Source organism: Prunus persica, chromosome G2 (genome assembly GCF_000346465.2).
Source record: "Prunus persica cultivar Lovell chromosome G2, Prunus_persica_NCBIv2, whole genome shotgun sequence".
In the NCBI taxonomy this organism is placed as follows: domain Eukaryota; kingdom Viridiplantae; phylum Streptophyta; class Magnoliopsida; order Rosales; family Rosaceae; genus Prunus; species Prunus persica.
Genome location: NC_034010.1, coordinates 469,762 through 482,140, shown reverse-complemented (window position 1 = coordinate 482,140; position 12,379 = coordinate 469,762). Strand labels below are relative to the sequence as shown.

Below are 12,379 nucleotides of genomic sequence, written 5' to 3'. Positions count from 1 at the left end.
GTTATTGGGAAGGAGGGGGAAGAACAAATCTGGGCATGGGGGAGGAGAGATCCGATATCCATATTTGAACATTAATATGGTCTATAGTCCCATTGATTTTGTTGGGTCAATTAAATCTTGTGAGGAAAATGGGTCCAATTAATCATCCAACTCTAGGCATGAAAATGACGACCAGTTTTAAACAAAGAGAATGATGCTTTGATTACTCAAATCTTAAAAAATAATATATGAATTGGGGGTTAGGTGGGGGGAGGAATCGGGGGGAACAAGAAATGAGATGGCTCTTGGGAAGAAATAAGCTTGGACCTAGCAGGTAATAATTGAAAAATGATGTTTCCAGCCTGCATTAAGATTTAAAACTTCTTCAAATCAAAGAGCAATGTAATTCCCCATTCATCCGAAGCAGTATTTTAGTATAGAACAGATCGAAAGCTGGGCTTGGATCTATTCCCATCTAGTTACACGTAGTGGGACTGCAACAAAGTCTTCAAGATCGCCTTGCCTTCAAACCCTGCCTCTAACCCTTTATCTTCAATGTTCAGGCAAGAAATTTCGTGGATCTTGCCCAGTGTTAGGGAGGGGTGCTTGCGCTTGCCTTGCTTGAGCAGCTTTTTGCCTTTGGCTTCTTCTTTCTAGCTCTAGTTATTTAGTTGCCTGGCCTTCTGCATAGGGGAAAGAAGAAATGGGAGGGGGAAGAAATTTCCCCTGGGAAGAATGGGTAAAGAAGAAAGAGAGAGAGGAGATTTATTTTTTAAATTTTTAGTGTGAAAATATATAGAACTTGATGGAACTTTAGAATTCGTATAGAACTTGATAGACTTTCAGAAGACTTCTGTATAATTTTTTAATAAACTTTCATAAGATTTGTATGGCTTTTATTCCAGACTTTGAATGTGGATATATTTACACATTGGCCTCTTATGTAGACAGTATATTTCATTTTACCCCCGTCCTTGTCAAAGCCAGTGCTGCAGGCAATGCATTGACGCTATTTCTAATCCAAGTTTGTCCAAATAAAAAACAAACCTGCCCACAGAAAAGAGAATCCAAGCATTGGTTTTACACATTTATTCAAATCCAAGCATTGGTTGTCCAGGCTTTATTGCTTATCAAAAATATATGCCATTGCTTGTCTGCTACATTCAACATATTCAACAAAACCTTTTAACTATCTATCAAACCTGAAAAAAAAAAAAAACAAAACAAAAGACGTGCTCAGAACCTTTTAACTATCTCATCAAAGCATTAAACTCCCCCCCTATCAATGTTGCCAATGTATATAGTATCATTGCTGTGTATAAAAAAGATGAAATAAAATTCTAAACAACATGAAATAAAAAACCAAATTCATAACATCTTTTCCTTCAACAACATGAAATAAAATTATGTTTAACGAAAAGCAAAATTCATAAGAAATATAGTGACAAATGTATTACAAATTTGAAAGAAAAGTTTAAGAAAAATATTTAATGTTCATTCATTATCCTTGATTCTCATTGTTGTCATTGCGCCCTGCATCTCTCCACATATCGAAAGCTATATCAACTCTCAATTCATTAGCATTCTATCATTGCTGTTCTTGTGTTTGGAAAACTAGTTCAGGATCCCATTCATTAACTGGTAACGATGAAGATGAAGAAGATTCATCCTTCAATTCAACAGGAAATTCATCAGATCTACACTCTTTTCGAAGAAAATTGTGTAGTCCTGCACAAGCTAACACTATCTCTGTTTGTGTCGCATATAGGAATGGAGGTGCAGACTTGAAAATTGTAAATCGTGACTTAAATATACCAAATATCCTCTGTGATGGAGAAGCTATGAATATTTTTGGTATTCTCTTTTAAAGTATTTCAACCAACTTTGGTATTCTCTTTTAAAGTACTTCAACTGACTTTGGTATTCTCTTTTAAAGTACTTCAACTGACTCTGGTATTGAGAATAGGTTTTGTGACACCTAAGTTTTTCATTAATCTTGGGGAGTATTTTGGTTTCTACAGTTGCCTTGCTTAGCATTCCATTAGCATCACATCATCCACGGCTTGCAGCATCAACCATGAGTTGCAACAACAATCTACTCTCTTCCACACTCCAAGCATTATAATCTTGTTTGTTCTTCCCTTTTGTATTTACTTGTTGTGTATTTTCAGACTTCATTTGAGTGCAGCTATGAATTTTATCACGTCAATCACAAATATAGCATAAAAAATATTCAAAAAATATACATCAGCAACCATAGATCAGACATGACACATCTTATGTTCAATGGAAAAAGGACACAGTAAGAATTTACAGATTTGATGTCTGAATTCCAATTGGGGTGTATGATACCTTTCTGAAAATGGAACGATGCCACGAGTCAAACTCATTGCTTTGCTATGATATATGGTGTATTTTGGGCTTTTGAGGTCGTTTAGGCTTTCAAAACTGCATTTAAAAGTTGAAAGTTTTGGATTTTTATTTTTTTAATGTTCATCTATATTTGTCTCAGTTTTTTTGTTCGTTTATAGAAAGGTTGTCAATTATTTCAATTTTCTATCTAGTCGTATATAGATATTTCAGAAGAAAAACAAGTAGTAACAAGCATAAACCCTAGTAAACAAGCATAAACCTGGTAACCCCAAACTATAACCTAATAACAAGAAAAACACGATGAAGAAAAATCATGGAAGAAGAAAACCCAACGAGGTATTGATCAAAGAAAAAATAGGAAGCATACCTTCACAGATGGAGGAAGGAAGCTGTTCGTCTTTTGTCTTCTGTTGCAGAGAGAAAAGTTAGGGCAAGAGAAAAACGTCTGATGAAAATACTTCAGGGGGGGGAGAGGAGTGGGGGGAGTGGGGAGAGATTGGATTTATTATGGTCTTTGTTATTTAAGTTCTCCCCTTAAAACCTACCAAAATTTATCACTTAATGAAATCTTTCCAAATATATGACTTTTCAAATACACCTAGATTTGATTCAACTTTTTTATAATTCTAATTGAATACACCTATATTTGAGTGGACTTTTTAAAAGTTCATACAAGTCCGAATTAAATACACCCAAACTTGTAAAACCTCTTTTAAAGTTTATATAAATCCAAATTGAATACACCCAGATTTTTAAAATCTTTTTAAACGCTTTATAATCCAAATTGAATACACCCCCTAAGGTTTCCGTGACGTTGAGTATGTATTGCTAAATGTCCCCAAAATCAAATATGAACTCGTAAATGACCCCTATATATTGGGGGATTTTATGTAATTTTTCCTTTTTTTTAAAAATCAAAGTTTTAAAACTTAGTAGAGAAGTCTCACGGTAACCCCACCGAAAGCACAAGACCATCTTACAGGTATGGAACATCACTACATCCAAACCGTCGACTCCCAAAACTGAAATTTACCAATGGTATGATTTAGACTGAGTCCTACACCAAAAGCAGACAATCTAGCCCAGGCACAAGGGACTGCTATTTTGCATTACACCACCCCCACCACCTAGATTTCTCTCTCCAATCTGCACCCATTTTTTCCATTTACTTTGAGTAGTATATTATAATCTTGATGTCTTTTTCTTTGAATTATATAAGAAATTGGACAAAAGGCTCTTTCAGAGAGATACAGAGTCTGGATCAGCACGTAAGCTCTTGATCTTAGATCTCTGAAGCTTCAAACCGCAGTTCCCAATCCACAATCTCATACCCCAAGCCTCGAGGTACAGTACAACCCTCTACATCTGCAGCTGCCTTTTCGTTTTCAGTTGCATTTGTATTGATTATTGTGTTTGCTTCAGCTTCATTCTTCAGATCTGATTCTCCGAATTTGATCATTTTCGTAGGCTTCAGATCCATTCATTGGCTTTTTTTACTTTGCTTTTCTGGGTCCTGCTTCTTCTTTGTTTGGTTTGCGGGATTGTGGATTTTCTGGGTTCAGTTTAATCAAGGTTATCGTTCCTTTGAATAAAATATGAAATCAATTTTATCTTCAAAGTGAAAGAGTGGTCGATTTGCAATTTAGATGAGATGCTGAGATAATTACATGATTATCTGTAATGGGATTTGTTTGATTGATATGTATGCTATTGGCTATTTCTTTGCAGTGTTTTGGTCTTCATTGTATTTGTTTGTACCCATAAATCAATCCATTGATCATGTGGAGGTTCAAGCCTTTCATGCACAAGGAGCCAACTGGGCTCGAAGGCCGCTCCGTTGACATTGGAAATCTCAAGATTCATGTCAAGAACGCCATTGCCGAAGGTGGGTTCTCTTGCGTTTACTTAGCTCGGGACGCTGTGCATGTGTCCAAGCAGTACGCTTTGAAGCACATCATATGTAATGATGAGGAGATGCTGGAGCTGGTGATGAAGGAGATCTCGGTCATGAAGTTGCTTAGAGGACATCCCAACGTGGTCACACTCCATGCCCACACCTTCTTGGACATGGGCCGCACAAAGGAGGCACTTCTTGTCATGGAGTTTTGTGACAAGTCTTTGGTTAATGTACTGGAGAGCAGAGGAGCTGGGTTCTTTGATGAGAAACAGGCTCTTGCGATCTTCAGAGATGTGTGTAATGCAGTTTTTGCAATGCACTCTCAGTCCCCTCCCATTGCTCATAGGTACTTCCATTGGGCACTTTGCATTTTATTGTTTATCATCTTTCTGCAGATTATGTTTTTTTATTTGTATTTTTTTGTTTGTTTTAAGAATTGTTTTCTCAATCAGAAGCATTAACAACTCGTTGTCTTTGATGCTCTTATTATCTTACAATGTTTTTCAATTGCAATCTATTTTAATCCCATGTAAGATGAAAATGAGACGAGATCTGAACAATCAAATCAAAATCTGAATTTGTACCAAAAGATTAGAAATCTGATAGATGCATAATCTGATAAATCCATTATCTTATTAATTTAAAAAAAAAAATTATTCATGTGCTTCGCAGTCAACTATTAATAGTTGGTACTCAGTGTCCTCCTTGCATTTTCAGGGACTTGAAAGCTGAGAATCTTCTGTTGGGGTCTGATGGATTGTGGAAGTTGTGTGATTTTGGAAGCATCTCTACCAATCACAAGCGCTTTGAGAGGCCTGAAGAAATGGGTATTGAAGAGGATAATATCAGAAAGCACACTACACCTGCCTATAGAGCCCCTGAGGTTGAACAGAAAACTTTATTTTCAAACTTGAATGTATAATCTTCAATCTGTTAAAATATTTGATTCATTTCTTCCTCCTTTTGAATTAGATGTGGGACCTTTTTCGGAGAGAACTTATAAATGAGAAAGTAGACATATGGGTAAGTTGATTGGTTCCTCGAGATCAGTTGGAAATTCTGAAACAGTTGAATATTATAATTTACTGGGAGTTGAGACTATGATTTCTTCTTGCAGGCTCTTGGGTGCCTTCTCTTTCGCATTTGCTACTTCAAAAGTGCATTTGATGGAGAATCAAAGCTGCAGATCTTAAATGGAAACTATCGCATTCCAGAATTACCTAAATACAGCTCGTTTATCACAGATCTAATCAGAGACATGCTTCAGTCTTCACCAGATGACCGACCAGACATCACGCAGGCAAGCGCTTTGCTTGATTGGCCATTCATCTCCATGAATTTAGGTTAGTTTTAGATCATTTGTGTCCATGCAAACAGTAGGTGTGGAGCTTCTAACACTCTTTACTGATGCTTTTCCAACCTTTCTGTGGTGGCAGGTGTGGTTTCGTGTTAATGAGCAGTTACCAGTTGGTTTGCAGAAGTCTTTACCGGATAGGCAACCTGAAATGAACTCTGCTGAAAAGCATGAAGGTGAGGATGGGAACATCAGAGCATTACTTGTTAACTAAAACTTCTTTGTTTGGGACTAATTGTTTATTTGTTCCTTAAGTCAGAACTTTAATTCTAAGAAGTGCTTGACATGCTGGTTTCTTTTGTCTTTGACACTTAAACCTTTGTTTCTAGCTTTTTCTTCCTGTCAGATCTATTTGTTCCTTATGTCAGAACTTTAATTCTAAGAAGTGCTTGACATGCGGGTTTCTTTTGTCTTTGACACTTAAACCTTTGTTTCTAGCTTTTTCTTCCTGTCAGATCTATCAGTTTTAAAAGTGATCTAGTTTATGGAAATTTGTTAAGAGTAGAAAAATCAATAATATTTAATTAAATAAAATTGATGTTCGAAGCTTTCAGTTTTGAAGTGAGTGAGTGCTTTATTGCAAACCAGCAGGTATTTTAAGGTCAGCAAACAAGTCACCTGCAGGGCCCCGTAGAAGCCCACCACCACCACCAACTTCAGTTGGAGAATCAGCTAGAAATTCAACACAATTTTCAAATACGTCTAAGGCAGGGGGAATTGGAGGACAGCTTGGTGCATTCTGGTCCACTCAACATGCAGATAACTCACTTGTTGAAGAAAATACTATACCTAAGTTTGATGATGAGCCCGCTGGCCATTACACTGCAAAACTTGATGGGATTCGTCTGGAAATTCATCCTATACCCAAGAACAGTGCCCCCGCAAAAGAGGAAAATGCACAAGATCATGCTACACGAAGAAACTCGCATGGCAAATCGCACAAGCCTGAAGATGGACCTTCAAAGGACTTTGAAATAAGTTTCTTCCCAAAGGATACAGACCATGGAACTGAAAGGCCAAAGGCATCTAAATCTCAGAGTGCAACTGGTTTACAAGATGAAGCATTTAACTCTTTTGTTGCTGAGTTTGATACTAAAAGACTCAGCATGGGAACTAGTAATAACAAATCTGGAAAAGAAGAAGCATTGGAGGCTGAAGTAGAGAGATTGAAAGAGCAGCTGAAGCAAGCCAATTTGGAAAAGGGTGAAATAACTTCCAAATTTGAAAAGCTATCTGCCATCTGCCGATCTCAAAGGCAGGAGTTACAGGAGCTTAAGCAGACGCTTGCTGCTAGAACACCATCACCAAATAAAGATGCATCAAGAAATCAAACTTCACCTGGAATTCTGCCATCTGCAAATCTGCTGGTATTCTTATTAAGTAATTTGTGTGCAAATCTTACAACTGTTTGACTTTCAATTGTTCCCTCTTTATTATCTCTTTAATTGGTAGAATTAATTGTTTTCTGCAGCAGAGGGAGAAGATTGAAGGAAGTTTTTGGGAGCAAGGAAAATCTGACAGGAGTACTCCGAGTCCAGAACCAAACCCATGGCAGCCGTTTGTAGAGGAACCCAAATCGCAGCAGCCTTCTTCAACAGATAACACCATGAAATCTGTCAGGACAAGAAACGGTCACCAGAACAAGCAGAGCACTAAAGTAAATACTGGTTTTGACTCATGGGGTTTTGGAGCAGAGAGTTTTACTGCTGTGCCCACTGGCAGCACACAGATTTCAAGACCTATGGGTGAAGGAAATAATTCTCAGCACTTTGGCGAGGCAAAGGTTATGGAGAGCAAGCCAGCTTCTCAACCTGCTGGATGGGCTGGTTTCTAAGTAAGGCCATCTGTGGAAATGCTATAAGGAGGTATTTGATTATGGCGCTGATATTGTTGTCGACATTGGTGAGGAAAATGAGAATATAAATTGAGATGCATGGCTTTCATTTGAATTTGATTTGTGCTTTTGAGTGCTCGTGTTTTATAGGTTCTGTTCTGCCACTTGTGTGGTGGAACATGTACACATGTTTCTCTGGACTAAGTGGCATACTGCAAATGTATACTTTTTTCTGCATATCTCAATTCTTGGCTAAGAAAATAATCCCTCTATTTTTATGGGTGATGGTGTTGGCATGTGAGGTAGGATTCTTCATCCTTGGCATCATTTTCTTCTGAGGTTACAAAAATGAGTGTAGGAAGCCTCTTCTGTTCCTTTCTTTGTGCTTGGTTTATGGTTTGCTTGTCTTGACGGAGTTGGCAGACTTCTTTCATAGAAACATACCTCTTTGACAAACAGCGGTAAAAAATTCAACAAGTGTAGAATTTTCTATGTTGGCAAGGAGACGCAAGTACGTGTGTTGAAAAGCCATGACACTCCGGCCTAAATGTCTAGTCATTTTAACTTCACTACCTGTAAACAAATGGACCTTAAGAGCATCTCCAGGAGTTCAAATTTTAGTTAAATTCTAGCTAAAATAGCTAGAAAGTTATTATAGCAAACCACTTAAAAGGTGTTTCCTCTAGCAATGTTTTTTATTTTGGTTAATTTGAAATATTTTATTATTATTTTCTCTTTTTCTTTCTTCATCTTTCTCTTGCAAATCCAATATTTATTAAAAAAAAGTAGAACCCAACCCCATCAACCTCTCAAATGTCTTTATCTCTCTCTCCCTTTTTCTCTCTCCTCCTAGCCAAATTCTCTCTCATTTTCTCTACATGCAGAGAGTTAAAAGTTGGTTCTCCAAAATAGAGAGCCTGGAGGAGGATTTTCCTTCTTTTTAACCAAAGTAGCTAGGGGTGAGAGGATAGAGAGTCTGTTAAAGATGCTCTAAGAGCACTTCCACCTTTGAGGGGAAGCCCTAACAAGAAGGGGCCTAATAAGCAACCAAAGGCAGCTCTAGCACAAGAGTTCCAGCCCGGGCAAACAGTGGGCCTTAGCAACTTGGGCAAGTCCACGGGCAAGTTCAGCCTGAGTTGCTGCCTGGGCAATAAAAAAAAAAACCAAAAGCTTCAGAATTTTTTTAAAATAAATACCTAGCCATATTCTTTACTTTCCACATAAACAACTCTATACAAATTCATCTTCTCATATCTTATATGAATAGTAATTTTCATTTCCTAGCCCATAAGGGTGGAAACAAAATTGCACGGGCTGCCACTATTCACATGAATAGTGATAACCCTTATCATCCTAACTTTAGAATATGATTAATCGACTCAAATATTAAAACCCAAGACTTCTCTACTCTGTGCCCGAGTTTATATCCTTTCCTTCATAGTTTAAATTATTTTAAAATAGAATATCGCTTGTATGAAAAAAAAAACCAAAAACAAAAACAAAAACAAAAAAAACTATGAGTACTCTTTCTTTACAAGTCGGTCAATATACGCCAGGTGATTGTTCGCATTGAGTACGTGTTCGAAATTGAAGATGACACAAAGACTGTTTTGACGCAACCAATGCACCTGTGGCAGCTGATCAGATGAATATTTTATGGAAAGTTGGCGTAGAACTTGATTTTCCTAAAGCAAAAGTCCAATGTTTTGGCTCTGCGCAAAGAAAACAGGTCCAGTCAGTGTGCCTTTCAATCTTGGATTTCTACACTATTATTAATGTAAGATTCAAAGTCAAGGTGAGAAAATGTTGATTAGGAATCAATTAGCTAGACCCTTTACGCGTGTCGTCATAAAAGTGCATACCACCGGTGCCGGGTCAAGCTCAAGCTTCATTACAATTTGCAAGTAATAAATGTGTGATCATTCAGAGTCAAATGTTAAAAAGTCTAGCAATCCACGCATCATAGATCAACGCTTGGAGACAAACAACACACAAAAACGAAATCAAATCTACTCTTATCATAACCTGTACAAATTCAATATGCAGCCATTTAGCTTCCCCTTTCCAATTTCCACTCATCCAAAGAAAATTCTGACACATGTTTTTCATCACATAAATTAGTTAGTAACTGTTCTGTTTGGCCAAGAATTTTCTCTGTTGAAGTTGCTACATAGGCTGCCCTCTGGTTCCTTAAACTTCCTGTGCTCATCAAATTGTTTGGCAATGGCTTTATCTATTCTTCTTCTCTTGCTTGGCCTTTTCCTTGTAGTTGAACCACTTTGTGTAGCAGCTCAAACTGCAAATATTAGCTTGGGGTCGTCCCTCACTGCATCCCAGGACTCATCCGCATGGCAATCGCCTTCTGGGACATTTGCCTTCGGATTTCGCCGCATTGCTGATCAAGATCTCTTCTTGCTTGCCATATGGTATGATAAAATACCAGATAAAACTATAGTTTGGTATGCAAATGGAGACAATCCAGCACCAAAAGGATCCAAACTTGAGCTCACCACTGATGGCCAACTCACACTCACTGGCCCTCGAAGCCAAGAAATATGGAAGCCTGAGTCTGTTCTTAGTGGAAGGGTTGCCTATGCTGTCATGCTCGACACCGGTAACTTTGTGCTTGCAAACAACAATGCTGACTACTTATGGCAGAGCTTCAAAGATCTCAAAGACACCGTTTTGCCAACCCAAGTGCTGGAAATTGGCGAAAAGCTGAATTCTAGACAAACAGCAAACAGCTACTCACAGGGGAGGTTTCAACTCCAACTTAAATCAGATGGAAGGCTTGTGCTATATCCTATCGCCTTGCCTACAGAGTTTGCCTACCAGCCCTACTACCAAAGCAGTACTTCTGATGCTGTTGATGAAATGAATTCTGGTTATCAGCTAAGCTTTAATGAGTCAGGTTACCTCAATGTTGTCAGGAGGAATGGAAATATAGACAAGCTCATAAACAAAACACTATTACCAATAAGAGATTACTACTACAGAGCAACACTCGATTCGGATGGTCTTTTCACCCAATATGCTCACCCAAAGTCCCCCAAAAACGGGAGCTGGACATCCTGGTTGCCTGTCTGGTCCATCCCAGAAAACATTTGTTTTGAAGCAAATGGTGATTTGGGCAGTGGACCATGTGGCTACAATAGCTACTGCAGACTCGACGCGAACACAAGGCCAATTTGTGAATGCCTTCCTGGCTTTTCTTCTTTAGATCCAAATAACAAGTTGAGTGGATGTAAACAAAACAGAATACAAAGTTGTGACGAGCAAGGAAATTCAAAGCCAGAGGATTTATATGTTATGCATGAGCTATCTAATACTTTTTGGCCAACTTCTTCAAACTTTGAGCAATTGCAGCCAATGAATGAAGATGACTGCAGCAGATCTTGCCTCTATGATTGTTATTGTATGGTGGCTGTTATCAAAGAGGGGAGCTGCTGGAAGAAGAAACTGCCACTCTCACATGGAAGGCAGGACTGGAATTCGTACGGGAAGGCTCTGATCAAATTACCAAAATCTGATGCTTCTTTAGATGATCCACTTTCTCCACAATCAAACACAGGAAGAAAAGATCGGAAAACTCTCATTTTAGTAGGAGCACTTCTTCTAGGTAGCTCTGTGTTTCTTAACTTCTTTTTTGTTGCAGCAATTTCTTTGGTTTTCTTATACACATACCAGAAAAGACATAATGTTACTACTAGCACATCAAGTATTATGGAAGCAAATCTACGTTCTTTTAGGTATAAAGACCTCGAAGAAGCCACAGATGGGTTTAGGGAAGAACTTGGAAGAGGTGCTTTTGGCACTGTGTATAAAGGAATCATATCATCCCTCAGTTCAAAAAACTATGTCGCAATCAAGAAGTTGGACAAGGTGGCACAAGAAGGCGAGAAGGAGTTCAAAGCAGAGGTGAGTGCAATAGCCAGGACCCATCACAAGAACTTGGTCAGATTGCTAGGGTTCTGTGATGAAGGGGCAAACAGACTTTTGGTCTATGAGTTTATGAGCAATGGAACACTGGCTAGCTTTCTATTTGGGATTTCAAGGCCCGACTGGAACAAACGAATCCAAATTGCATTCGGTATTGCAAGAGGGATCATGTACCTGCATGAGGAGTGTAGCACACAGATCATCCACTGTGATATCAAGCCCCACAACATACTTCTAGATGATTCATTCACAGCAAGGATTTCGGACTTCGGATTGGCAAAGCTTCTGCTAAGCGATCAAACTCTGACGCATACCGTCATTAGAGGGACCAGAGGATATGTTGCACCAGAATGGTTTAGGAATGTTCCAATTACTGCAAAGGTTGATGTTTATAGTTACGGGGTGATGTTATTGGAGATTATCTGTTGCAGGAGGAGCCTTGAAATGGAAAGGGAAAATGAAGAAGAAGTGATACTAACTGATTGGGTTTATGACTGCTACAAGGAAAAAACATTAAACAAGCTGATAGAGGATGATGAGGAGGCAATAAATGACATGAAAAGGCTAGAGAGGCTAGTCAAGGTGGCAATTTGGTGCATACAAGAGGATCCATCTTTAAGACCCACCATGAAGAAAGTTACACAGATGCTTGAAGGAGTGGTTGATGTATCTGTGCCTCCATGTCCTTCTCCTTTTAGTTCAATATGCTGAAGCCTCCACATGCTATAGATCTTTGAAATGCCATAGCTGTTTTCTTTTCACTAAAGAAAGTATAGGTCTTTATAATTCATGCTAATGCTGTGTCACTTATAAGGAGAGATGATGTGGCCACTGTAATGATTCCTAGCCAAAGCAATCGGTAGTTACATACTCAGACTTCGTACTCCTAACTAATGATTAACTGGGTTTATTGACAAGGAAGATGCCCTTCAAGCTGTGTAGCTTTCATAGTCATGAAGTTGCAATTCCAACTTTCAGTTCAAATGTAGCTTTTCTTATATTT

The 12,379-nt window shown here is 38.4% G+C and overlaps 2 protein-coding genes across 4 annotated transcripts; both read left to right on the top strand.

Moving 5' to 3' along the window:
• LOC18787593 (probable serine/threonine-protein kinase DDB_G0280111) lies at positions 3,449 to 7,752 on the top strand. 3 transcript variants are annotated; one of them, XM_020557486.1, is made up of 8 exons: positions 3,449 to 3,696; positions 4,081 to 4,595; positions 4,967 to 5,132; positions 5,222 to 5,272; positions 5,367 to 5,549; positions 5,686 to 5,779; positions 6,195 to 6,970; positions 7,075 to 7,752. In XM_020557486.1, the coding sequence occupies exons 2-8, from the start codon at positions 4,132 to 4,134 to the stop codon at positions 7,435 to 7,437; spliced, it is 2,097 nt and encodes a 698-aa protein (XP_020413075.1). In that variant the 5' UTR covers positions 3,449 to 3,696; positions 4,081 to 4,131; the 3' UTR covers positions 7,438 to 7,752. The 3 variants fall into 3 exon arrangements, with proteins under 3 accessions (XP_020413075.1, XP_020413076.1, XP_020413074.1); XM_020557487.1 differs by having other exon boundaries at positions 3,451 to 3,696; positions 6,192 to 6,970; positions 7,078 to 7,752; XM_020557485.1 differs by having other exon boundaries at positions 3,458 to 3,696; positions 6,192 to 6,970.
• LOC109947002 (G-type lectin S-receptor-like serine/threonine-protein kinase LECRK4) lies at positions 9,396 to 12,297 on the top strand. The gene has a single exon (XM_020556209.1). It carries the CDS (start codon positions 9,661 to 9,663, stop codon positions 12,085 to 12,087), a length of 2,427 nt encoding a protein of 808 aa, XP_020411798.1. The 5' UTR covers positions 9,396 to 9,660; the 3' UTR covers positions 12,088 to 12,297.